General features: G+C 37.0%; 1 protein-coding gene and 1 long non-coding RNA gene across 2 annotated transcripts; both read right to left on the reverse strand.

The window, feature by feature from the left end:
* Window positions 1-7018: 7018 nt before the first annotated feature.
* On the reverse strand, window positions 7019-13154 carry LOC121975550. The gene is made up of 4 exons (XR_006110349.1): window positions 12681-13154; window positions 12421-12480; window positions 8473-8532; window positions 7019-7347 (listed from the first exon to the last, which is right to left on the reverse strand). It is a non-coding gene; the product is annotated as an uncharacterized LOC121975550 (long non-coding RNA).
* Window positions 13155-19369: 6215 nt separating this feature from the next.
* On the reverse strand, window positions 19370-24330 carry LOC121977732 (receptor-like serine/threonine-protein kinase SD1-7). The gene is made up of 9 exons (XM_042530169.1): window positions 24165-24330; window positions 21331-22503; window positions 21108-21257; window positions 20931-21023; window positions 20660-20778; window positions 20369-20579; window positions 20032-20272; window positions 19781-19931; window positions 19370-19699 (listed from the first exon to the last, which is right to left on the reverse strand). The coding sequence occupies exons 1-9, from the start codon at window positions 24250-24252 to the stop codon at window positions 19424-19426; spliced, it is 2502 nt and encodes an 833-aa protein (XP_042386103.1). The 5' UTR covers window positions 24253-24330; the 3' UTR covers window positions 19370-19423.
* Between the last annotated feature and the right edge of the window lie 2646 nt (window positions 24331-26976).

Below are 26976 nucleotides of genomic sequence, written 5' to 3' on the forward strand. Positions count from 1 at the left end.
GGGAATAGCTGGTACGGCTACATGAGCTGCAACAAGATGAGGTTGTTGTTGGTGCGGGAAGCATCCAACGATCGAACCTTAGTTTTGATAATGGCAAAGGGATTCAAAGTTAAGTTTAATTGTTATCTAATGTGTATGATTAAATGTTTCAGGAAAGTCCTAACTGTGGTTAGGCAGGTGAAAACCCTAGGGGGTGGTAACCCTAGGTTCTAGGGGGTGGTAACCCTAGGTGGAGAAAAGTCCTAGCTGCGGTTAGGCAACGAAAAACCCTAGGGGGTGGTAACCCTAGGTCATAGGGGGTGGTAACCCTATGCGGGAAGTCTTGGCGGGTCGGCGTTTCGGGCAAAAATCCTAGGGGGTGGTAACCCTAGGTTAAAATCCTAGTGTCGCGAACCGGGTAGAAGTCTGGATGGAACGAGGACCGGACATCCAGCATGAAGACCGGAAGCATCGGACGCTGAGCAAAAGTCCAGTCGATCTGGAGGATCGTATTGACAACAGGTAAATCTCCTGAGAGGAGTAGGTGAGGACGCGTTCCCCGGAAGAGGGAACAGTAGGCGTCGGGTCGACCTAGGGTTTCCAGAGTCTGGTGACTGTCAAATTTATTTATAAATATTATCTTTTGTGTTCTAACTCTGTTTTGCAGGAAACTAATATTTTTGTGCAGGGTTAGAACTGACTGGGATCGGTCGACCGAACCTTGGCATCGGTCGACCGAACCTCCAAGCTAACAGATCAGGTCTCCAGAAGTTGGACCGGGCTCGACCAGGGATCGGTCGACCTGACCTCGGGATCGGTCGACCGAACCTGGGATAGGTGTCGACTGGATCAAGCCGAGGTGTGCGGGTCAGAGGAGACTGATCGGTTGACCAGACCCTAGCATCGGTCGACCGAACCCAGGGATAGAGTTTGACCAGATCAAAGCGGAGCGACAGATCGACGGATCAGATGCGGTGGAGATTATCTGATCTGTCGACCGAACATGAGGATCAGTCGACCGATCCGCTTCGGGTCAAAGCTGATCCCGAGACTTGGGGATCTAGATCAGATCTTGTAGAGCTATAAGAGGAGGCCTCGAGGTGCAGCTCAGACATCGATCTCGAACAGAAGAACGTGTGACCTTATACGCTGCTCCGAAAGCTTCAACTAGACTCTGCTACTCCGACAATCGACATCCACTTCATATTTGTATTTTGTCGGTATAATCTTTCTTTTTAAGCTCATACTTGTACTCATCTATTTGTAAAGATTTGCGCTATATAGTTGTTGTCCACCGAAAGCGGTCAACGACCGCGGGCCTTCGAGTAGGAGTCGAGATAGGCTCCGAATGAAGTAACTCCTCTTGTCTTCTATGTTTGTTATTTCTTTTCCGCTGCATTTACTTTAACTATTTCCGAAATTGATTGTGAAAGCCACGAGCGCTATTCACCCCCCCCCCCTCTAGCGCTTTCGATCCAACAATTAGTATCAGAGCGGGGTCGTTTTGAATCGGTGCAACCACCATTCAAAACAATTCTTTTCTCGAATCGGTTTTTGCTCGAAGTTGGTGCAACACCACTCGAGTCCATTTTCTTTTTAATACTTCCAGCACTACTAATCCAGGACCAAGTCCTGGAAATTTTTTATCATTTATTTTCTTCAGAGTTGATCTAAAATGGCCCTTCAAGAAGGCTACAGTACAGCTTGCCCCCACTATTCACTGGAGATGACTTCGGATACTGGAAGGGTCGGATGGAGGCATATCTCCAGACTCATTTTGAAGTCTGGATGATCGTCAAAACCGGACTCCAACTACCAACTGACAGCGCCAGCAAGCCACTACCGTACGAGGACTGGGATGCATCTCTGATTAAGAAGGTGGAAGCTAATGCCAAGGCGACCTGCACCTTCCAGTGTGGCTTATCAAAAGAAGAACTTAACCGCGTTGGCCCCTTCATCAGTGCCAAGGAGTTGTGGGAGAAGCTCATTGAACTTCACGAAGGAACGTCCGACACCAAAGTAAAAGAGACCTAATCTTCAATAAATTATTTAATATCAAACTGCAGGAAGGTGAGACAGCTGCCCAACTCCACGCCCGGATTCAAGATCTGCTCAACGGTCTTCATGCAATTGGACAGGAGGTAGATAATCGGGACATCATAAGGTACTCCTTAAACGCCTTTCCGAGGAACACCTTGTGGGCATCCATGGTTGATGCTTACAAAGTTTCCAAGGATTTATCTTCAATAAAATTAGATGAATTGTTTTCAGAACTAGAATTGCATGAGCAGACTAATGCACGCCAGGTCGAGAAAGGTGTTACTTTGGTTGCAGGTACCAACAGAACGCGCGAACCGACGTCAAGGCGCAAATCCAAACCCGAGTCCAAAGACGGATCAGACGCAGAGGACGAAGACGAAGTTATTTCCGAACTAATAAAGCTCGTGCAGAAAATATGCAAGAGAAAAAGGGCAACTCAAACGGATATGAAGGACAAGTCTAAAGTCACCTGTTACGGCTATAACCAGAAGGGGCACTACAAGCCAGATTGTCCAAACAAGAAGAAAAGAAGGAAGGTATTAAAGGCAACTTGGTCCGAGTCATCAGATGAATCCGAGTCCGATGAAGAAGAACCAACAAGCTTCCTCGCGTTGCCAGCACAAGTAAATATTGACGAAACTGAGTCCGAATTCGAGTCCGAAACCGAGAGCGAGTCGGAAACTGAGTCCGAGCGAAGCCACGGATCCGTATCCGTTTCCGAAGGACCGAACCCCACTGTAAGTGCCTTACTTGCCGAAACTCAATTTGATTTGCAAAAGTTAATTCCTTACTTGCTTAAGAAATTGGCTAAATCCAATGTTCGTACCAAGTCACTCCAAAAGGAGGTAACAACCCTTAAGGAAGTGACAGAGTTGAGTCCTTTAACTGAGCCTATTCAAATTGGAAGTTCAACTCAAGTCCAACAACTTGAGGAAGAAAATTCCAATTTGAAAACTCAAATTAAAGAACTCAAGGACACGTTGGAACTGTTCACTATGGGTTCCTAGAATTTGGATCTGATTCTTGAAAAACAGTGAGTCGTTTACAACAAATCCGGACTTGGATTTAAAACCAAGAACAAATATAAATCATATCTATCTTTAGTAAATAGAAATAATAAAACCATAGTTCAAGCATGGGTCCCCATGTCAAACTTGGTTAATCAAGTTGGACTTGGACTATATTGGGTCCCCAAGGATCAGATCCATTACCTTGATAGACACTATCGAGGCTATGATCCAGGGGGAGCCAATAGAAAGACCATCTTTACCAATAGATAAAATTGATTGATGCTTGTTTATTTATTTTCCTTGCAATATACAAGCTTAGACTAGGATAGCTTAAGGATCTAGGTATATAATTTACACTTGCTAGTTAAATCTAGGAGCTTCAAAAAGAAAATTAAATATATATTTCTTTGAGCGATTCTATCTTGGAAGGGGTGGATGATCCCATACCCAAGAAGGCCTAGAGTCTCGCCCTGACCTGGGAATCAATCATTGAAATATATATTTAATTGACTAATTGAAAAACTAAATTTTAACTCAAATGTAAATTAATCCTTATAAATAACCTAAATTACATATAACCATCTCACAAAATTATATAAGATTACCAGATTGATAACTTAGAATCGGGTGAGATGGATCTAGGTTAAACTTAGTCTTAAATAAATTCTATTTAATCAAATGAATCGACTTAATTAACTTAAATCCTTTGAAAAAATATTTGAAAATCATTTTAAAAATCCTTTGAAAAATTATTTGAAAATAATTTTAAAAATATTTTGAAAAATTATTTGAAAATCATTTTAAAAATCCTTTGAAAAATTATTTGAAAATCATTCTAAAAAAACCTTTGAAAAATTATATGAAAATCATTTTAAAAACTTTGAAAAAAAAATTATTTGAAAATGATTTTAAAAATCCTTTGAAAATCATTTTAAAAACTATGAAAAAAGTTATTTGAAATCATTTTAAAAAAAAACTTTGAAAAAAAAATATTATTTGAAAATCATATTAAAACATTTGAAAAATCAGTTGCAAACCCCTTTGAAAATTAATTTCAAAATCAGTAGAAAAATCTTTTGAAAATTAATTTCAAAAAATATTTGATAAATACTTTAAAAATTAATTTCAAAAATCATTTGAAAAATCCTTTGAAAATTAATTTCAAAAATTATTTGAAAAATACTTTGAAAATTAATTTCAAAACTTATTTGAAAAATCTATTGAAAATTAATTTCAAAAATTATGTGAAAAATACTTTGAAAATTAATTTCAAAATCATTTGAAAAATCCTTTGACAATTAATTTCAAAAATCATTTGAAAAATGCTTTGAAAATTAATTTAAAAAATTATTTGAAAAATACTTTGAAAATTAATTTCAAAAATTATTTGACAAATCCTTTGAAAATTAATTTCAAAAATTATGTGAAAAATCCTTTGAAAAATAATTTCAAAAATCATTTGAAAAATGCTTTGAAAATTAATTTCAAAAATCATTTGAAAAATACTTTGAAAATTAATTTCAAAATTTATGTGAAAAATCCTTTGAAAATTAATTTAAAAAATTATGTGAAAAATACTTTGAAAATTAATTTCAAAAATTATTTGAAAAATCCTTTGAAAATTAATTTCAAAGGATTTTGGAAAATTCTTTGAAAATTATTTCAAAATAATTTAAAATTATTTCTTAAACTTAGAGTTTAGAAGAATTTTTTTTAAAAAATTTTAAAAGAAACACTTAGACTTTAATATTTACAAGAAAATTAATTTGAAAAGCTATGTGTTTATTTCAGAACTCATTTTTTTCCCCCTCCTTATTTTGATATATGACAAAGGGGTAGAGTATAAGGAAATTCAAAGGAAACTAAATGGAAACTAAAATTCAAAACTAAAAGAAATCAGTTTAAGGGGGAGCTCCCATTAAGGGGGAGCTTCAATGTGCTTAGGTTTTATTTATGCTTGTACTCATTTATATTTACCTTTATTGCATTTTTTTACTTAACTTTGAATTCGGTTGCCATAATAAAAAAGGTGGAGATTGTTGGTGCGGGAAGCATCCGACGATCGAACCTTAGTTTTGATAATGACAAAGGGATTCAAAGTTAAGTTTAATTGTTATCTAATGTGTATGACTGAGTGTTTCAGGAAAGTCCTAATTGTGGTTAGGCAGGTGAAAACCCTAAGGGGTGGTAACCCTAGGTGGAGAAAAGTCCTAACTGCGGTTAGGCAAGGAAAAACCCTAGGGGGTGGTAACCCTAGGTCATAGGGGGTGGTAACCCTATGCGGGAAGTCTTGGCGGGTCGGCGTTTCGGGCAAAAATCCTAGGGGGTGGTAACCCTAGGTTAAAATCCTAGTGTTGCGAATCGGGTAGAAGTCTGGATGGGTCGAGGACCGGACATCCAGCATGAACACCGGAAGCATCGGACGCTGAGCAAAAGTCCAGTCGATCTGGAGGATCGTACTGGCAACAGGCAAATCTCCTGAGAGGAGTAGGTGAGGACGTGTTCCCCAGAAGAGGGAACAGTAGGCGTCGGGTTGACCTAGGGTTTCCGGTCGGAAACTCGAAGTCAGACCCGGACAGTCTGGTGACTGTCAAATTTATTTATAAATATTATCTTTTGTGTTCTAACTCTGTTTTGCAGGAAACTAATATTTTTGTGCAGGGTTAGAACTGACCGGGATCGGTCGACCGAACCTCCAATATTTTTGTGCAGGGTTAGAACTGACCGGGATCGGTCGACCGAACCTTGGGATCGGTTGACCGAACCTCCAAGCTAACAGATCAGGTCTCCAGAAGTTGGACCGGGCTCGACCAGGGATCGGTCGACCGGACCTCGGGATTGGTAGACCGAACCTGGGATAGGTGTCGACTGGATCAAGCCGACGTGTGCGGGTCAGAGGAGACTGATTGGTCGACCGGACCCTAGGATCGGTCGATCGAACCCAGGGATAGAGTTTGACCAGATCGAAGCGGAGCGACAGATCGACGGATCAGATGCGGTAGAGATCATCTGATCGATCGACTGAACATGAGGATCGGTCGACCGATCCACTTCGGGTCAAAGCTGATCCCGAGACTTGGGGATCTAGATCAGATCTTGCAGAGCTATAAGAGGAGGCCTCGAGGTGCAGCTCATACATCGATCTTGAACAGAAGAACATGTGACCTTATACACTTCTCCGAAAGCTTCAACTAGACTCTGCTACTCGGACAATCGACAACCACTTCATATTTGTATTTTGTCGGTATAATCTTTCTTTTTAAGCTCATACTTGTACTCATCTATTTGTAAAGATTTACGCTATATAGTTGTTGTCCACCGAAAGCGGTCAACGACCCGGGCCTTCGAGTAGGAGTCGAGATAGGCTCCGAACGAAGTAACTCCTCTTGTCTTCTGTGTTTGTTATTTCTTTTCCGCTGCATTTACTTTAACTATTTCCGAAATCGATTGTGAAATCCACGAGCGCTATTCATCTCCCCTCTAGCGCTTTCGATCGAACAGTTGTCCCTCAGTCTGACCACTGACTCTGATATTGGGACCAACCTGAGCTCCCGGTATCAACTCAGATGGGGAGATAGGGGCCTCATCCAAACCATGATCGATCCCCTGAGTAGTAGTGGCACGCCAACATGCACGACCCCGACCACGACCACTACCACTATCGCAACCACGGTTGCGACTACGAGCACGGCTACTGCCCCAACCGCAACCACAGGCTCGTGGCATTTCCTATAAAATCAAATGAAATTTTCATTAATCAATTATAATCAAGATAATTAAAACAAAGAATGACCCTTAAATCCTATAGCTCAAAGATACAACTCGACTTGTATAAAAATTCCTTTGCTCTAGCACTACATAAACCAAAAATAAAAAACTCGAAATAAAGCCAAAACCCACGAACAGAAAATGAAAAACTGGGCTCTAATGCCAATAATAAAATTGTCACGCCCCCAGAGGAGTCCCTGCTAGACAAAAATCCGACAGCATCTCCCATATACCGGTGACAATATGAAGCATACATACATACATCACAATATATATACCTAAACAATGTATTCATCAGATCACACGGCTGGAACATACATAAAATAGAAATAACATAACCACGAAATGTATCAAATTTATATATATGTCATAGTTTTCGTAAACTACAATTACTATACAGATAAACGACATCTGTAACAAAATTTCAAAATGTAAATACAGTGAAACAAAAGTAAAACAAACCAGAAAATCAGCATGTCGAGATCTCTGAGCAACTCTATGAAAGTCCAAAATCAACTATAATATCAAAAGGATCCCTGTGTCTGCAAAACTGGAGACCAAGGAATGTAGAAAGTTAGCCAAATGGCTAAGTGGATACTCAAGAAAGATGTGCATGAATTTAATCTTATTGAAGAAGTCAAAGAAGTAGAGTAAATCACAATCATTTGTTACAACTTTAGGTTATTCTTAAAGTTCTACATTTATACATATATATGTATAATCATTTTCTCATTATCTATAATCAGGTAAGATTTTTATATTAGAGTTTAGGATCTTCACCTTATCATCACTTGTCATCATTAATAAAATCAATTCTTCAATCTTATTATTTAATCAATCGGTATACAAGTTATCATGGTAATATCGACATGTATATCCATAGTCTAAATCTGATAAATCAACTAAAAGGTGAATCACTGGAGCCAATATCATCAGAGTGTAATATCATATGGATAGGCTAAAAGCCTCCTCAGAGTATAAAACTGTCGCATACGTCATCTGACGTACGGGCTCTCCGCCCTCATCGGTGGAAGACATAATAAACACTGACCGAGGACTACATCACGCCTCGGGTGTACGGTCAGGTACTCTGGACCGCGGGCCGCCGCGCTACCACAATAACACGTGGCGGTCCAGTACTCTAATATAGAGCTTTGGTATAAAGCTAGGCTCATAGTATCCACTTTTTAATTCTTTATTACCATCTTTATTATTTCACTTTGAGGATTCCATTTTATCCATTTATCAAAATTATTCTCTTCTCATAACAAATGGTCAATCAAGTTAACAATTTTATATTAAGTTTGTTAATTTATCATTATAGGGTCCACAGATAAAAAGCTACAAGGATCAACAGATAGAGTATCAAAAACATGGAGTATGAAAGGTCAAGCAAGTCAAAAAGATAAGGTATCAACAGAAGAGTACTTCAGAATATTTCTTTAATTTTTAAAACAACCCTTCCCATATAAATCCTAGTATGAACCCACATGTGAACAAGAAATAATATCAATTATTTACCCTCCAATGATTTAATTATTTAATACTCATTTCACTATTTTAAGTATCATTTTAATTCCCTTTTTAAAATAATTATATAAATATATATATAATTTCATTATTACTTTATTCATGCACAAGGATAAATATATGAGTCAAAGAGAAATGTACCCACTTTATATACAACAAAATCTGCGGGTGTCGGCAGGTCACCGTGCTCCACTCGAGCTCGTATCTACAAAATATAATAACTCAAATAATTAAAATGATAATAAACTCATGATACAAAATCTGAACATGATCTATGACTCGAAACCATTAGATCATTATTTTTGATCTCACTATCTCGTACCACTTCGCATTCCTAAATGAAACCGCTGTTCTAATCTAGATAACCCTCCTAACTACACATTGATTAATACAAGGCATAAAGTAAACCTTCTAATGTGGCTGCTGGAAATGAGGACAACAACTAGGGTTATTTTCCCTTCGTCGTTGGCCGCCTCAGCTAGCTCCGACGAACTCCGGCGGTGCTACCAAGAAAAGGACAGCAGCTAGGGCTGCTGGTTGGAGAAGACAAAAGGCAGCAAGGTGCTACTGTTGGTGGGGGAAAAGGAGAGAGCAACTAGGGCTTTGTTTCCCCCCCCCCCCCCCCCCCCCCCCCCCCTTTCCTAGTGGTCCGGCGAGCTCCGGCACACTCCGAGGAGCTCCGACGATGCTGCCAAGAAGTAGGACAGCAGCAAGGAAGAAGAAACTCTTGTTGCTTGTGGCCGTTGGAGAAGAGAAAAGCATAAGAGAAGGGGTTGCAAGCTTGGAGAAGAAGAACAGGGAGAGCCCTATTGTTCGTCGTCGCTGGAGAAGAGAAACGAAGAAGAAGAGAGGGTTTAAGGCTTCGATGGAGAAGAGAAGAAAAGAGGAAGGAAGAAAAAGGAGGAGGTGGGGGAAGGGTCGTGCACGTGGGTAGGCATGGGTATTTTTTTTTTAAAGTACTTAACACCTTGTGTTGAATTCTGATGCAATCTAGGCATTAGTTTAAGCAAACAAAATAGTTTCTTCTGGCCTATTAACTATGAATCACTCCTTAAACTAGATCAAATACATATTAGAATAAACTTGAAGGTAAACATTCAGTTAAACTTTACTTAAATAGGAATATATTGGCAGTTCAATCCAGACACACACACACGAGGTGAACTTTCCTACTATCTAGCTCCAGCATAGAGATTGAAACATTATTATCAGAAATTTTCATTAGAATTCCCTTGCTTTTGCTGGAGTTCTCTATCCTTGGAAAACCAGTTGAATAACTGGTGGTATTATGGTTACTGAGAAATGTTGGTGCTAAAGGAGTGGGAAGGTTGACAAAGAGACTGCTGAGCATATGCACAACATTGGCTATGGTGGGTCTTTGAATTGGATCTTGCACGCATAGTAAATGTTAGCAGTAGCACCCACGTCTGCACGTTGTGTAGACGTGGTTGTGGTTACCTCCCACTTCTGCACTTTGTGCAGAAGTTTCAGCAACTGCACAAGCGCCTATATAGGCATGTGAGTCCAAGTGAGGGGTCTTTTTTGCCAAGTTGTTGAGAGACTACATCTGCAAAGATTGTGTGTCTTGTGGAGAAGAACATCTGAAGCAAGCATGAGAGGGATTTGGTTCGTGGAACAGTGAAGGGCTTTTCGATTTCATATCGTGATTGTCCTTCCGACAACCAGGAAGAAGACCAAATAGAAAAGGATTTGTGAACCAAGATCGAGATCATTATAAGTGTTTACAGATTTCAGTTTTATAATTCATGCTTTAGAATTGCTATAAACCCTATATGTATGCATCTTAATATTTGATGAGCTTGACATTGTTCAACTAGATCTTGATCAATCACTTGCAGTGCACTCCTTGGGTCCAATGGCGCCATACCACCTAAAGTGAGATGATAATAGCATGTGTAGTTAAGAACTTTACTTCATTTGAATAAAATGTGTATCAGATTCCTATCGCTCATTGAAAGGGATGATTGATACTTATATGAGTAACATGTTCAATTGAATATTCGGATCCTTGGTGACCACTATTCTTTTGACCCATTAGAATTTCTAAGACTAACACGTCATAGTTATACACATCTGATTTAATTGAGAAGAGCCCTTGAATGACATATTTCAGTGTCATATATCCATTGTCATTAACTAGAAAAGCACATTGAGACATTTTCTATTCTTCGAAACTTTCTACTCATTTGAAGTGTTAAATTTGGTCAACAATATTGATAAATAGAGTGTTTACGTACAATGTTCCCACAATTCTTTTAGGCTATGATTGGTTAGGGATAATGTAAGCAAACTTGTAATGCAATTGGCCTTGGAATGCAATTGAATTACATGTTGTTGGCTTTGTAATTCAAATTACAAACGTTTATTAATGTTGTTGGCCTTTTATAATTAAGATTATATTACACTACACCTTTAAAATTTTATTAAACAAAGTAATCAATCTTGTAATATAATCTTGATTATATTACAAGGTTGATTATCTCTCACCAAACATAATCTTAGTGTTTCCTTTGGTTTCATCTGCACCCAAAAGCTTTGCAAGACAGTAATCTAAAATTTTGGGATCCATGTTTGCATCTAACAAGATGCCTTGTTATTGATTTTTAAATCCCAATGAATGTCACGCCCCGGGGGTCTAGTTCCCGGTACCCCACTCGGTGACGATATAATAAAAAGAACCCTAAAAACCATCTAAACAGCATAACCAAGAAATTTATCAACTTATATATATATATATAAATATATATATATATATATATATATATATATATATATATATATATTATATCATATGCTTCGTATACCACAAAACTATACAAATAAACGACATCTGAAATAAAATTACAAAATATAAATACAACAAAACCAAAAATAAAACAAATCAGGAAATCAGCACGTCGAGATCTCTGAGCAACTCTATGAAAGTTCAAAATCAACTACAATATCAAAAGGATCCCTGTGCCTGCAAAACTAGAGGCCAAGGAAGGTAGAAAGTTAGCCAAATGGCTAAGTAGATACTCAAGAAAGATGTGCATGAATTTAATCTTGTTTAAGATATCAAAGATGTATCATTTATTATTTCAACTTTTCTTTCTTCTTTGAGTTCTCAGATAATATACATAAGTGTATAGTTATGATCATCTAACATTTATTTGCTAAAATTAAAATTCATCTTCATATATTATCATCAGTTAAGATCAATTCTTCAATCTTATTATTTAATCACTCGGTTATAAGTTATCATGGTAATATCAACATGTGTATCAATAGTCTGAATCTGATAAATCAACTAAAAAGTCAATCACTGGAGCCAATATCATCAGAGTGTAATATCATATAGATAGGCTAAAAGCCTCCTCAGAGTATAAGACTGTCGCATACGTCATATGGCGTACGACCTATCAGCCCTCACTGGTGGAAGACATAATAAACACTGACCGACGGTTACATCACTCCACCACGCCTCGGGTGTACGTTCAAGTACTCTGGACCACGGGCCGCCGTGCTACCACAATAATATGTGGGTGTTCTAGTACTCTAATATAAAGTTCTGATACAAAGCTAGGCTCACCGTCTTCACTTTTTAATATTCTTCATTTACTATATTTATTATTTCACCTTTATGATTATATTTATTCATTTATCATGATTATTCTCTTTTCATATTGAATGGTCAATCAAGGTAATATTTTCGTATCAAGTTTATTAATTTATCATTATAGGGTACATAGATAAAAAGCTACAAGTATCAACATATAGAGTATCAAAAGCATGAAGTATGAAAGGTCAAGCAAGTCAAAAAGACAAGGTATCAACAGAAGAGTAATTCAGAATATTTCTTTAATTTTAAAAACAACCCTTCCTATATAAATCCTAATATGAACCCACATGTGAACAAGAAATAATATCAATTATTTACCTCCCCCCCTAAAAAAAATTAATATTTTAACTCATTTCGCTATTTGTAATATCAGTTTAATCCCCATTTTGAAAACAATAATACAACATATATATAATCCAATTTATATATTTATTCATGCACAAGGAAATATACAAGAGTAGATGTACCCACCTTATATACAGCAAAATCTGCGGGTGTCGGCAGGTCACCGTGCTCCACTCGAGCTCGTGTCTACAAATATAATACAACATAACTCAAATAGTCAAAATACTATATAATAAGAACCCTGACATGAACATCTAAATTTTTATCTACAACTTTGATCTCGCTTTCTCGTACCATTTCACATTCCTAAAAGACACCTCCATTATTATCTAATTCTTTACCCATCTTAACCACAATTCGATCAGCATAAAGTATATAAAATATACCTTCTATGGATCAATGTGGTTGCTGGAAGAAGAGGGCAACAACTAGGGTTTGTCGCTGGCCGTCTCAGCTAGCTCCAGCAAACTCCGGTGAACTCCGGCGATGCTACCAAGAAAAAGACAGCAACTAGGGCTGCTGTTGAAGCTATTGGAGGAGAAGGGAGGGCTGAAAACAAAAGAGCACGGCAATGGATGATCTTTCTCTCTTTACCCGTAGCCTCAGCGAGTTCGGCGTGACCACAGTTAGCTCCGGCGGAGCTCCGACAGCAGTTGTGATTGGTTGGAAAAGAGAGCAACAACTTGCTTCTCTTGTTGCCAAAAGAGGGCAAAAGCAAGGGTTCCTTCCCCTCCTTTTTCCAGCAAGCTTCAGCGAGCTCCGATGGTGCTGCTCAGATGAAGGAGAACAAGGAAGAAGAGAAAGAGAGGGAAGGGAGGGGCTATTGTGATCTCTCTTCTCTTCTGTCATCGGAGAGAAACAGAAAAGAGAAAAAGGAACCAGAGAAAGGGAAAAGTCGTGGGGAAGAGGATAAAAGAAAGGGAGAAATGAAAGAGGTATGAGGTGGCACGTGGGTGGTATGGTAGTTGTCAATGATGAATCTTCATGAAGATAAAGAAGTCCTCGAATGATGCCCTCAATGATCTTAAACCTTCTTGCCCAATTCAACTGCTTTCTCTTTGAATTATATGCTCCATTCAGATGTAATATTTGGTTACTAAGTTCAATGATCATGGTATGTGAAATAGAGGAGTAAAGTATTCATGTAATCTTATACACAACCGTTCTTAGAACATATATTCAAGAATTGAATTGAACAACTACACTACTAAGTATTGTATTAGATTAGCAAACTACTAGATATTCAATTCCATTGAATGAGGATGTTGTCATCCAAAAACGGAGCCTGAAACTATACCAAACAAAAACTTGTCAAGACTTGCATTAGCAAGGAATTTATAAACGAGTAGTTTCTCCTCTGATTCTAAGTAATAGCCCAACAGCTTCACAAGGTTTTTGTGTCGAAGTTTGGCAACCAGATGTTGTAAATAATGAGAGCACTAGCAGTAGTAAAATTGCACCAAAACAGCAAGCATGCCGTAAACAGATAAATAAAAGAGAATGTATCTCCGGTTGTCGGCGTCGCTTCCTGACGCGTGGGCAAATGTGCTTTCTCACGATCGAGACAGAACCAGAGACTGGCAAAAACAAACTAGACCGCCTGCAAGCGCGAGACCCACGAGCTAGGGATTTGCACCCCCCCCCCCCCCCTGCGCGTGCCCGGTTTATGGATTTCCGGCTCGAACCCCCCGAAACCACCTGATTTAGGCTCGGCCCACACATGCGTGTAGGTCCCCTTAACATTGCTAAGCAAGGATGGAAGGGCTCCATATATAAGGCCTTCCAACCTTTCTTTGCTTAGCAATGAAAGCCTAAATGCCTACAGCTAGGGATTACACTAAGTGCGCGTGCCCGGTTTATGGATTTCCGGCTCGAACCCCCCGAAACCACCTGATTTAGGCTCGGCCCACGCATGCATGTAGGTCCCCTTAACATTGCTAAGCAATGATGGAAGGGCTCCATATATAAGGCCTTCCAACCTTTCTTTGTTTAGCGCTGTGAGACTAAATGCATATATCTATGCATTAAAATAAACAAAGAAATAGTTTGAATTAAACTCCAAACTCAACACCAGAAACACCTAATTTTTCAACTCATCTAGTCCTTGTCCTGAGCTTCTTGAAAATCTTTTTACTGCTACATGCTTTCCGTTCTCCAGTGTTCCCTGTTTTCAAGTGTCACCAGAAGTATTACTCATTTATCAAGTCGAAGAATCATCCACAATTATATGCAGCGTTCCTCAAATCTTAGGATTTACCTTATAAACAAGCCCAAATCCTCCTTGTCTAAGCTTTTTTATTTCAGAGAAGTTGTCCATGGCTATCCTAATAGCCTTCAGATCAAACAATAGTGATTCTGCACCTCTTATTTCATGTTGATCTTTATGGTCTGCTCAAAATATATATTTCATAGAAAGAATAAGCAGCTATATATGTTCAAACACCATAAAATAATAGTTCAGTAACCATACTTATAATGTTCCAACTATTTTTATTGCATTCTTAAGAGTTGCTTCCTCTTCAAAAATCCTTAGGATGTGTTTGGTTAGGGGTTATCGTTGATAACTTCAACAATAATCTTGTTTGGTTTAAATAATCAGTGATTCCCGACTATACAACATTCTCGCCACGTCAACAATCAGGGAATATAATCCAAAATAAAAAAACCTTGGAATAATTTTCTACTATTCTGAGGTTATCAATACTTTTTTTCCAAAATTAAGCTTCGAAGAGAAGGAGATGAGCGAGAGCAAATTATGAGGGATGTTGATCGCGATGTCACTATCATCGGCCTATGCCTTCTCTCCCCTTCGAGCTCCTCCACAAGATCTTCTTCCGCCTCACCCTCTCGAAGCTTCTCCGTGTCCAATCCGTCACTAAGGCACCCACCTCTCTCATGTCCACTCACGACTTCTGCCGCCTCTATGAGGGACTCTTCGATCGCGGCAACAGATGGCTCTTCATTTACATTTTACAAGAAGAGGCTCCCTAGGGATTTCACTTTGGCTAAAGGTTCAAGATACCTATCGCGAGCGCAATCGTCACTCTCCTGAGGACCTCTACTTCCTCGCTTGCTTCGGGGGCGTCTTCCTTTTTGCCTGCACTAGTCATTGTGAGCTCATCGCGGTCAACATCGCCACGTGCTCTGTGCGGCGCATCCTACCTAGCCCCATAGGGCCACAAGGCACCGCGTCATGGAGAAGATCGTGCTGAAGTTGGGCGCCGATACCTCCGACGTCGGTCACTTTTCCTCTTCGTGGAGATATGGTTCCTCACTGTTCCGTGCTCTGCGAGTATCGATCGGAACTAACTCGTGGTGCACTGGCGCCTTGTGGAGGAGCCGGTGCGCGAGAGAAGATGTCTACGTGAAAAAATCGGACATAGGGAAAAGCACAAGAAAATGGGAAAAGAATTAAAAATTGGAATCACATATCTAAATATATATAAATTTATTGTAAAATAAAATATGTGAATGTTCATAACTCTATACTTCATAAATTCCCTCATCTTCATAATCTATCATCTCTAAATAACCTCCTAAGTTATGTAAATTCATAAGGAGTTTTAAAATGATTATGTATCTATAAATACATATCTATATATTCATTTCAATAAGTAAGAAAGAGAGAAAAAAGAGAAAAGGTTAATAATATTTCTTTTTTTTTAATGCAATTACTTATATAATTTCACAATAAAATTTAAAATATATATAATCATGTAATTACATATCTAATTATATTTTAAGATATATATAAATTTATTTTAAATTTTAAAAATTATAAATCATTTTTATTTATTTATTATATATATTATCAACTTATTTATTATTATTATTATTATAATTATAATTATTATTATTATTATTAATAATTTAATTTATTTTACAAAATTAATCATATAATTGAAGAAGAGGTAATATAGTAAATGCATATCATTATCTAGTTAAATCAAATAAGATTAGGATTATATTTTATTCCCATAATCTTGATTATGTGATTATCATATAATCAAAGTTATGCATAATAATTTGAATCAAACGTACCCTAATATCCAGATCATTTAATTGAGAATCTTGAGGTTTGTTGCAGATAAACAAGTCGTCGAGTAATTCCAACTATAATATTGAGATGCTTTTGCCAATTTTTAGCTATGAACTTTTAGTTTTTGCTTGATTAGACGAATATATATTGGGATTTGGTATAAACATTTATGAAGGTCATCGAACTTTAAATGGAGGCATCAGGCCACTTATTATCAACGTATTCAAGAATGACAAGTTGCTCATCTCCTTCAATGCATGAGCGTAGAAGATGAACAAGATTTGTCTATCAAAACCTTGTCTTATTCAAACTCGTTCATTAATAGAGAGACGTTTTCAATCTTACTTAATGGGAGCCTTCACACTAGTTACTGCTACTATTTCCAAGAAGTGAAAAAGAAAGAGCTGCATCTTATCCATGGAAGCTTAAGCTTAATGATTTTCATTCCTTGCACTTACAATCTACTTCCGTATTGCCTTTTTGAGTTGTTACAACTTATACAAAAGACTCAATTTCAATTTAACAATCTTAAATTTTTTTTTTTTTAAAAAAAAGGTAGATCCGCTACCTTAGTGGCCCCCCTAGTATTGGCCTCACGGATATGGAGGGAGGTTCATGCAGGTACACAGGCCATAGGCACATGGAACAATCTTAAATTTTAAAAGTTTGATGGTAGAGCGAAGTCTAGTCAATAAACTTGTCTATGTTAGACTAAAAGAATTGTGTATTAGGAAATAATTATTATAAGTAAATAGTTATTTATTTCTTAGTTATTAGGGAATAATTATTATTAGAAAATAGTTATTTGTTTCCTAATTATTAGAGAATAATTATTATTAGGAAGTACTTATTGTTTTTCTAATTTATGTATTTTTCTATTTTTACTTGTAATGGTATTTATATATATCATATGCTATCATTAATAATATGTGTGAATTCTATCGTCAATACGGTATCAGAGTGATAAGCTTAATAACAATCTTCTTTTTTTTTTCTTTCTTTTTCTCCTCTCTTTCGTGTTTCCTTTTCTCACGATTAAAAAAAAACCTTAGTTTTCTTCTCCTTTCTCTGCCGCTGACCCGAACGGGATTCGCCGCTGTCGCGTCTTTTCTACTGTTCACCTATTGCTGCGGCCAGAGGAGGCGTCATCGTTCAAAGGCAGCCCACCATCGGCCTTATCGTCGTCAACAAAAAAAAATAGTTCTTGTTGTTCCTCTGTCGCCGACGTCCTTGTATCACTAGCCCCCTTTTCCTACAAATTTAGCGACTCCACCGCTTCCTTCGCTTTCTCCTTCACGGGTTCAAGTTCATCCTGTGACACCTCCTTCATCGGAGTCGCCTTTTCTCGGGCTTTCTGTCCGGCCGCTTTTGTGATCTCTTAGTTTTCTTAGAATCTTCTTTCTCCCCTATTTTCCTTTTTTTATGTTTTTTTGTCCTAAAAAAATTCACTTTTCTGACTTCCTCTTTTCCACCGTATAATAATTTTGTTTTCTTCTTTCAAAAAGTCCATTAATAGCGAGGTTCAATTTCTCCTCTTTTCTCTTTCTCTTCTTGTTTTTTCTCATAGCAAGAGCAATGTCATTATCTTTTTTCTTAAGTTTAAAGATATCAAATTTCATCATTCTCTTCCTCCTCTCCTTTGTTTGTTTGTTTTTTTTAAGCAACAGCTGCATTATAGCGGTCTTTCCTTCATGAGTATTGTTTTAGCCATCTTCTGATAGGTCAAATAGTAATTCTTTTTCCAAGTTTTGTTCAATAGTAGATTTTCTACATTTGCACCAGCATATGCAGCTACCAAAATGCAGTCTTCTCTCTCTGCTGCTCTTATTCCGATGACAAGTCATATTCCAACCTTCAAACAACAACACCTCGTCTCCTTCTAGTTGTTGTCTTCTTTCATCAAAGGCAAAGTTCAACAAATCGTTGTTTCATTGATCGCACTGGTGGATTTTGCTCTAAAAGAATACCTATCGGCCGCCTTCTATAATGGTTGCCACTGACGACATCACTCGTCGGATATCTCTCATAAATACTCCTGATTCATCTTCCAAACAACACACGGTTGTGTGCTCTTCGACTGAGGCTGAATATCGCGTTATTGTCTTTGCGACATATGAGATCTAATGGATTTAGTCACTTTTGACAGATCTGCTTCTTCCGGTTACCACGCATGTTGTGCTTTTTACTGATAATTTGGGTGTCATGCCTCCGAACTACAAGTTACTCAAATTCCTACTGAGGATCAGTTGGTTGATTCACTTACAAAGTTGCTTTCTCAACCTCGGTTGTTTGCTATTCTCAGCAAGATTGATGTCATTTGTAGGACACCATCTTGAGAGGGTGTATAAGGAAATAATTATTATAAGTAAATAGTTATTTATTTCCTAGTTATTAGGAAATAATTATTATTAGAAAATAGTTATTTGTTTCTTAGTTATTAGAAAATAATTATTATTAGGAAACACTTATTGTTTTCCTAATTTATATATTTTCCTATTTTCACTTGTAATGGAATTTATATATACCATATGTTATCATTAATAATATGTGTGAATTCTATCGTCAATATTATGTGCGTGCAATTAATTCGGAGGATCCGGGATAAATCAACAATTTGTCGAACATCCGATTATAAAAGATATTTCTTATACCAATAGTTGCTTGCTCTGTTGCGGCAACGACTAAATTTGAATGGTTTTCACCAAACTTTAAAGGTTAAAATCCGTATAATAGCACTTTTGGAACATACATGATCTTCTGTTTCATAATTTGTAGATTAGAGGATGGTCCATTGATTGTAATTGATGGACTATGATAGACCATATCTATTAAGTGATGGGATCCATTAAAATAAACCCTCTGGTCCACGATCCGTGCTCCTTTTGGAAAGGACTTAATTTTGTCCCTCTTTCTAGATAAGAAATAGTCTTACATCCAATAGAATTATATAGAACATGTTCAAATTCAACCAATAGTATTTTATTGGAAGTTAAACATGATTTAATTATAATTTATTTGAACTTAAAATATTAAAGTATTAGTTTACAATAAAATAATATTCAAACAAGTGAATGACACACGTTTCCGAATTCATCGACTTGTGATTGTGATACTCATTTCTTTGGTAGAGCAATCTCCTTCACTATAAGTTGATATTAATGTAGGTTGCTTGAGTGGAGTTAGAAGTTGCTCATCACTTGCTAACATCATCACCACCTCTGTCATTGTTGGTCTGTCTTCATGATTATCTTGTACGCACAAAAGAGCCATTCGAATGCAACGTAAGATTTCAATTGTTGGACATGAGCAACCTACTGCATCATCGAGAATCTCTAAGGATCTACCTTCCTTCCAAAGTTTATAAGCCTGTGATCATATTCAAAATAAAATTTTGAGTTCTATACCATTACGAAGATAAAATTATGCATGTTTTTAAGTTAAACTTACATGCTGTAAAAGGTTTAAATTGAAATTTGTTTGACCGAATGTCCGATTCCTCTTGCCGCTCAAGATTTCTAGTACAATCACACCAAAACTAAATACGTCTGACTTAAATGAGAATTGTCCGTATAATGAGTACTCAGGGGCCATATATCCTCTGTATTTAAGAACTTGAGCATTAGTTTTATTCTATATTAGAAAATGATAATAATTTATGATTTGCGAGAGACTAAATGTAGCTTGAAGAATTAACTTACAATGTTCCAATAGGTCTAGTGGTTCCATCCTCAAGAGCTCTATCTCCTTCAAATATTCTTGCAATGCCAAAATCTGAAATCTTTGGAATCATGTCCTTATCAAGAAGGATATTACTTGGCTTAAGATCACGATGAATGACTCTCAAGATAGAGTCTTGATGAAGATACAAAAGTCCTCGAGCAATCCCAATTATAATCTCAAGACGTTTTTGCCAATTTAGCAAAGAACTTTTTGTTTTATCTGGAGTCATTTTCATACGATTAGCTATATTAACCAAGATAAATGTCTAACCATTATGATGTGATGGAATTAACTTGTTATGAAAAACATATTTACCGTAAATGAAGGTGTCTAAGCTCCTGTTTTCCATATATTCAAGAATGATAATTCTCTCGGTGTCTTCGATACAACAACCCAAAAGGCGAACAAGGTTTCTATGTTGTAACTTGGCTATGAGTGATAGTTCATTTTGGAACTCATTCGGGCCTTGTGAGGAGTTTCTTGACAATTTCTTGACAGCAATCTTTTTTCCATCTTCCAATTGACCCTGACAAAAACGAATTGTTTGTTTCATATTTGTTGGTTTAAAAGATTGGCCCCTTTTTGGGATACTGGAATTCTTCTTACCATGTAAACAACACCAAATCCACCTTCTCCCAGTTTGTTTCCGTCAGAGAAATTATTTGTTGCAGTTTTTATTGTCCCCAAATCATAGGAAGGTAGTAACCCCAATGTATTGATCATACCTGGCACACAAAAATTAAGAAAGGAATGAAGAAATACATAGATTTCAACTAAACTCCGTAATCAGATAATGAGCTAATAAATAAACGTTAGGAATAACTGCATAAGAATTCAATGCATGCATGAGCAACGAGGAAGAAGAGAAGGAACTCACCTACTCCATTATCGGTATTATGCAGAGGAGAATCTTTCGAGTCGATCGAGACCAACCTGGACTCTGATACATCATCACGAGTCATCGAGTCACCTGCGAGAACAAATTTAACACGATCATCGACATTACATTCTCACAAACAAAACTAAAACTTAGTGACAATTGCCGATTCCTTACCTTCCTTTACACTTGGCAACTGTAATAGCAATCCGGTCGACGCTCTGTTTCTCTTCCTCCAAACGAGTACGCCAACACAACATAGAAGAAAAAATCCGATTAACAGCGGAATGACTATTGCAGCCCACGCGTGCTTCTTTGTAGATGGTTCTGGAAGGAAAATAAAAGACAGATGTTTTATTAATCGTACTTCGGTGATCCAATTCTGTGAATAATTAGATACCTGCCAGTCGAATATATAAATCATCTCCTCCCTGGACAAAAGTCCTGAGATCCAACAGATCACTAGGCCAAGTTATGCATCCATAAAAACCACTGATCACCGCGTACGCCACGCAGGAGTAATTATTCAAGCACAAATTTTTGCAGTCATCGAGACTCATGTTTCCTCGTGCTGTAGCGTTCTCAGTGTCGGGCACCTTCACGTTCTGGACCTTTGAAAACTGGTTGTTCGACGAGCAATTCAAAGGTTTCTCCCTCTGGCACCCGGCTTCGCTTCCGTTCTCCACAATCTTTATGAACCCGTCCAAGCAATTGCAGTTGAATGAATAGTAGTTCCAGGTGCACACGCTGTTGCGGCCGCAGAGGTTGTACTCATCGCACTCGTCCTCCGGAACCGACCACATAATTTTCCACTCTCCTTTGCCACCCTTGTCAACGATCCAATTCTGGACGACTCCATTGGCGCACAACACTGACCGTAACATCACCGGCGTCGGCGAGGCCGTGTAATTAACTGTAATGTAGGTCTCATTCTCGTTGAAAACAAACACGGGCCTTGCTGAGCTAGCCGTCGATGGAAGGATGATGGTTGTATATTCATTCCATAGGCCGCCGCGATGGTATTTGGCGGATCCGTTCAACGTGACCAAATCAGGTATAGGTAGAGCACGAATCATCTGTATGTAGTCTCCTGGAGAAGGATCCGTGGAGTTTTTCCATGACACTTGCCGCCGTGATGTCTTGGTCCGTTTGAAAAATCCCAACTTCATGCCAGGGAGCTGTGTGTTGCTGTCGTTCGAGTGCTCAAAGCTCTGCCATATAATCGAGTTGCTGTCGTTCAGAACGAGATTTCCAGAATCTAAAAGTTGCAAGCGTGCAGAATTGAGTCTTGTGGATCTCGTTCCCGTGGACCAAACTATTCTGTCTTCCTCAAATAAGACTAGATTTCCTTCGGAAGTGAGGTTGAAGGATGCCATAGATGTGTTGACAGACTTGTTTCTATTGGCGATCCATACTACGGTGCCTTCTTGCGGTTTGAGACTGTAATACCAGATTCCTACGTATCCGTTCGCTGAACTATTATCTAGTCTGAAGAAGCCCAGTTGGAACAATTCCCCTGTCGATGTCAATGTCTGGTCATTCATAAGTGAGCTGTTCTGGATCATTGTGTCTCCTGTACCAAAGTCATAAATCAATCAAATCTATTAAAGGATGCACTAACATTTATATTTTAAAATTTACTAACTAAATAATTTTATTTCTCAAAATGCTTATCCGCCACTTCAGATATGATCGCTCAACCGGCTAGTGAACGTCAACTGATCGTCTCTTAATGGTACAAGAGACATCAGATTTGTATCAACTAGAAATGCATATTTCTCTAAATATGTCTACTTTCTTTTCTAGCCTTGTATTCTTTTTAACTGTCAAGTAGTTTTAGCTAAAAGATTTTAATGACTATCAATTGACAGTCCAATCATCCAACTGATTGAAATTATTTTTATCTAACTAACTAATTGACTCTCACTTTGAGCTATTACAGGTTAAGTAATTAAGGTCAAGAGATAATTTAAAAAATAAATTTATAAATTTTAAAGGGAAAAAATAAAAAAAATCACCCTTACTATCATCATCATCATCATCATCATCATCATCATCATCATCATCATCATTATTAAAGAAAAATTCCATTTAACCAATAATATTTTGCTTAAATACCCTTAACTATTTGGAGCTCTTTAATCAAAGTAGTTTTATCTAGGAGTTTTGACCAAAACAGCTCCAATTTGAAATTGTTTTAATCTATTTTAAAATTGTTTTGATTAAAAAAAAAGTTTACATTTAGCTAGGAGTATAAATGAACCAAGCCGCTTATGAGCTATTTGAAGTTCTATTCGATAAACGCTCACTTGAGCTCGTTTAATGAGTCTTGTTAAGATAAACAAATCAAGTTCAAACTTCATAATATTCGATTCGTTAGCTTATGAACATGTTCGTTCAGCTCATAAATTAATTTTTAAATAAAAAATAATAATTTTAATATTGAATTTATAGATGTTACACTCTACTTATGAAACATATAAACAAATATATTAAATTTATTTATTAGAATAAAATTATAAATTTTAATAAGAATATTATAATTTTCTCTAAATATATAATTTAATTTTTAATGAATATTTAAATTTATATTTATTAAATTCGTTTAGGCTCGATAAAAGTTCGAATAAACTCGTGAGCCATGAATATATTCGTTAAATAAAGTTCGAACTCAACTCGATTATAAACGAGTCAAATTCAAATATTCAAGAGTTTGACTTGACTCGGTTCGATTACACTTCTACATTTAGCTTTGATCAAAATTAGTCTAAATAAGTTGTACCTTAGAATTATTTTGACTCAATTTTGATCAAAGAGCACTACCTTGAGGCTATTTTGTGTAAAACAACTCTAAAATATAAAAATAATTATAGATAAAATACCGTTTTAATAGGTTTTAAAAAAGATGTGCTTTTTTTTTTTTTTGACGATAAATAAAAAAAAGAAGACTATTTGGACTTCGTATATATATGTATTTTTGATAAATTGTTGAAATAAAGAAATTAATAGAATCTTGTATAACACTTTTGTCATGGATCGGGGTGTAATTTCTAGTACCCATTGGATGACAATATAGTAAAAGAGACATGGACACTAAGGGACAGGCTGAGCTGCGGCGGCGGGTTTACACGCGTGGGAAAAAACCAGAGGAGAAGAAAAGGAAAAGAAATAGGAGAGAAGAATTTCCAACACGTCAACCTTAATTACGGACTAAGATTTCTTTGTTAAACATACCAGGAGATGAGGACTGGACAAGAACGATGAGTGCTGTTACTGCTACTATTTCCAAGAACTCAGAAAAAAAGAGCTGCATCTTGACCATGGAAGCTTAAGCTTGATGACTTGCGGTGCTTGCGCCTGCCATCTTCCGTGTTGCCTTTAAGAGTTGCTACAACTTATAACAAAATCTTCCGTGTTGCCTTTAAGAGTTGCTACAACTTATAACAAAAGATTCAATTTCAATTTAACACCTTCAATTTTAAAAAAAATTATGGCTGAAAGAATTATGTGGATATAAATCAACAATTTGTCAACATCCGATTAGATTTACGTTGGTTGCGCCTGCAATCTAACAGGCTGTATTGCCTTTTAGAGTTCTACAAATTTTAACAAAAAAGTCAATTTAACACTTAAAAAAAAATTGATCGAATGACACCTTTAAAATACGATGGAGAACAGGAAGTCTAGTCAACGGATTTGGTTGTGTTTGGAAGATTGCGAGAACTGTGTGCGTGATTAATCTAGAGAGTTGAGAATGGCTGACTAAGTCAATAAATTGTCAACATCCGATTAGAAAAATAGATTGTCAACATACGATTAGAAATAGTCAACATTATTTATTATCAGTTTAAAAAATGGAAATGAACAAGTTCCTCTCAATCCCTTTCAATAATTATGAGCCTGATCAAGCGGAGCTAGTCCGGATGAGCCACGATCGCCGACATCGACGCCATCACCCCAGACGACAACATTCTTCTTTCCCTCATTTTTTTTTTCCCTTTCTCCTACTGTAAATTTCCTTCTCATTACCGTTGGGCAACAGTCATGTCTAGGGGGACCTTTTAAAAGTAGAAAAAAAGGCAAATAAAACTAAATCAAATCAAATAAAAGAAATATGAAAAAATAGTTTCTTGGATTTTTGTTTTCATTTTAGATAGATTTTAAGTGTGCATGCACACATATCAAAATGGTAAAACCAATAGATCATTTGATGAATCTTTGGTCTGGAAAATTGAAATACATTTTATTTTCATTTTAAGTTTGGTTTGAAACCTATCAGTTTTGGTTCAAGTCAACTTTGGTTTGAAAATTTTTTATAATGCCAATTCAATTTGGTATAAACCTCTCTAGTACTATGAAGTAAAGTTAAGGCTGTTCATTATTCAGTTTCACTAAATAAATCAACTCGAACCAAATAATTTGGTTCAATTACTTTGGCCAAATTGATACGATTTTTCAATCGATCAAATTAAAACTAAATTTGGCTTATGAAAAAGACTGTTTTTTTGTTAAAGAAAAAAAAGTTGGTTGGTGGCTGCACGTTGTTTTCAATTTTTTTTTCTAATAGGATGTTGACAAATTATTGAATTAGTCAGCGATTATGCAAATTAGTCAGGCACACAGTTCTTTCAATATTAATTTACAGACAGACAAGTCCATTAACTAGGCTTCCTGCTCTACCATTAGATTTTAAAATTGTTATTCCACCACAAAAAAAAAACATGTGAAATTGAGATTTTTGTTAAAACTTATAGTAACTCTAAAAGGAAATACAATAGCAGATTTCAGGTACAAGCAGTGGAAATCATAAAACTTCAACTGTGCAGATGCAGCTCTTTCCTTTTCAGTTCCTGGAAATAATAGTAGCAGTAACATTCTTGGTTCTTGACACCATATTCCTTGGATTTTAATCGACTGTTGTGCAGAAGATACAATGATCAGGAACTTCTCACTTATGAATGGCCTGACCTGGGATATCGACATGAGGTTAGTTCCAACTGGGCTTCTTCAGTTCGGTTAATAGTTCACCGACATACATAGGAATCTGGCATGACAATCTCCCACCCGGACAATGCAACGTAGTATGGACGGCCAATAGGATCAAGCCCTTCATCACTACTACAACATCCTTGAACCTGACCTCCAATGGAAATCTATCTTTTTTGACTAAGAAACCATTGTTTGTCGGAACTCAATTGTGTGATTGAACATCCAGAAAACTAGCGTGAAGGCTCCCTAGAAGTAGGATCATATGAAAAAATGTCTATTATCAGTGCACAATTTATATTAAAGGTTTTCACAGAGAAATTTTGTTCGTCTTCTGAGTTCATGCATTGAAGACCGAAAGATTGGATACTCTAATTACCCAAAACAAAACCCAACAAAATTTCTCTATCGAATCCTTTCAAACAAACGCAATAGTAGATTGCAGGTGCAAGCAACGCAAATCATTAAACTTCCATGGCCAATATGCAGCTCTTTCTTTTCCAGTTGCTGGAAATTATAGCAGCATCAGCTTGGGTTGTTCTTCGTCAGTCACTCAGTCTTCATCTGGTATGTATCGAAAAGAAATCTTAACTAATCCATAATTAAACTATAAAAATGATAGGATTTTTCTAGCTTGCCATTTTCATTTATTTGGTTTGAGTCATTCAACACAATCCAGTTATTAGAACTTTAAACAAGGAATAGATTAGATAATTTCTTGTCAAAGCTACAAAACTAATATTCTTTTGTTGGAAATGTGAATAGAATAAAAAGGTGGAGACGAAGAGACTCTATTGTGCATGGGTTTAGTCCCACATTAGAAGTCTCTTGGCTTTATTGTTGGTTTAAATTATGACACATGCATTGACATTAATTATAAATATATGCATCGGGAGAGATTCTCTCATGCGTGAGTGCGCAGGGGTAGGTGCAAATCCAGGGCCCGGATTGTACTAAACCAAGGTTGACTCGTGTGCGAGCACGACTTGCGCATGTCGAATGCCGGACTGGTTGAGGTAAAATTTACCCAAAAGAATGAACCAATATATTACCACTTGAA

The sequence above is a fragment of the Zingiber officinale genome, chromosome 4B (genome assembly GCF_018446385.1).
Source record: "Zingiber officinale cultivar Zhangliang chromosome 4B, Zo_v1.1, whole genome shotgun sequence".
Lineage (NCBI taxonomy): Eukaryota > Viridiplantae > Streptophyta > Magnoliopsida > Zingiberales > Zingiberaceae > Zingiber > Zingiber officinale.

Coding starts and splice junctions, on each gene's coding strand:
- LOC121977732 (XM_042530169.1), bottom strand. CDS start 24,252: ATGGTCAAGATGCAGCTCTTTTTTTCTGAGTTCTTGGAAATAGTAGCA. Junction 20,779..20,930: donor TAATACCGATAATGGAGTAG/GTGAGTTCCTTC, acceptor TTTGTGTGCCAG/GTATGATCAATACATTGGGG. Junction 19,932..20,031: donor ACTAGACCTATTGGAACATT/GTAAGTTAATTC, acceptor TCTTAAATACAG/AGGATATATGGCCCCTGAGT.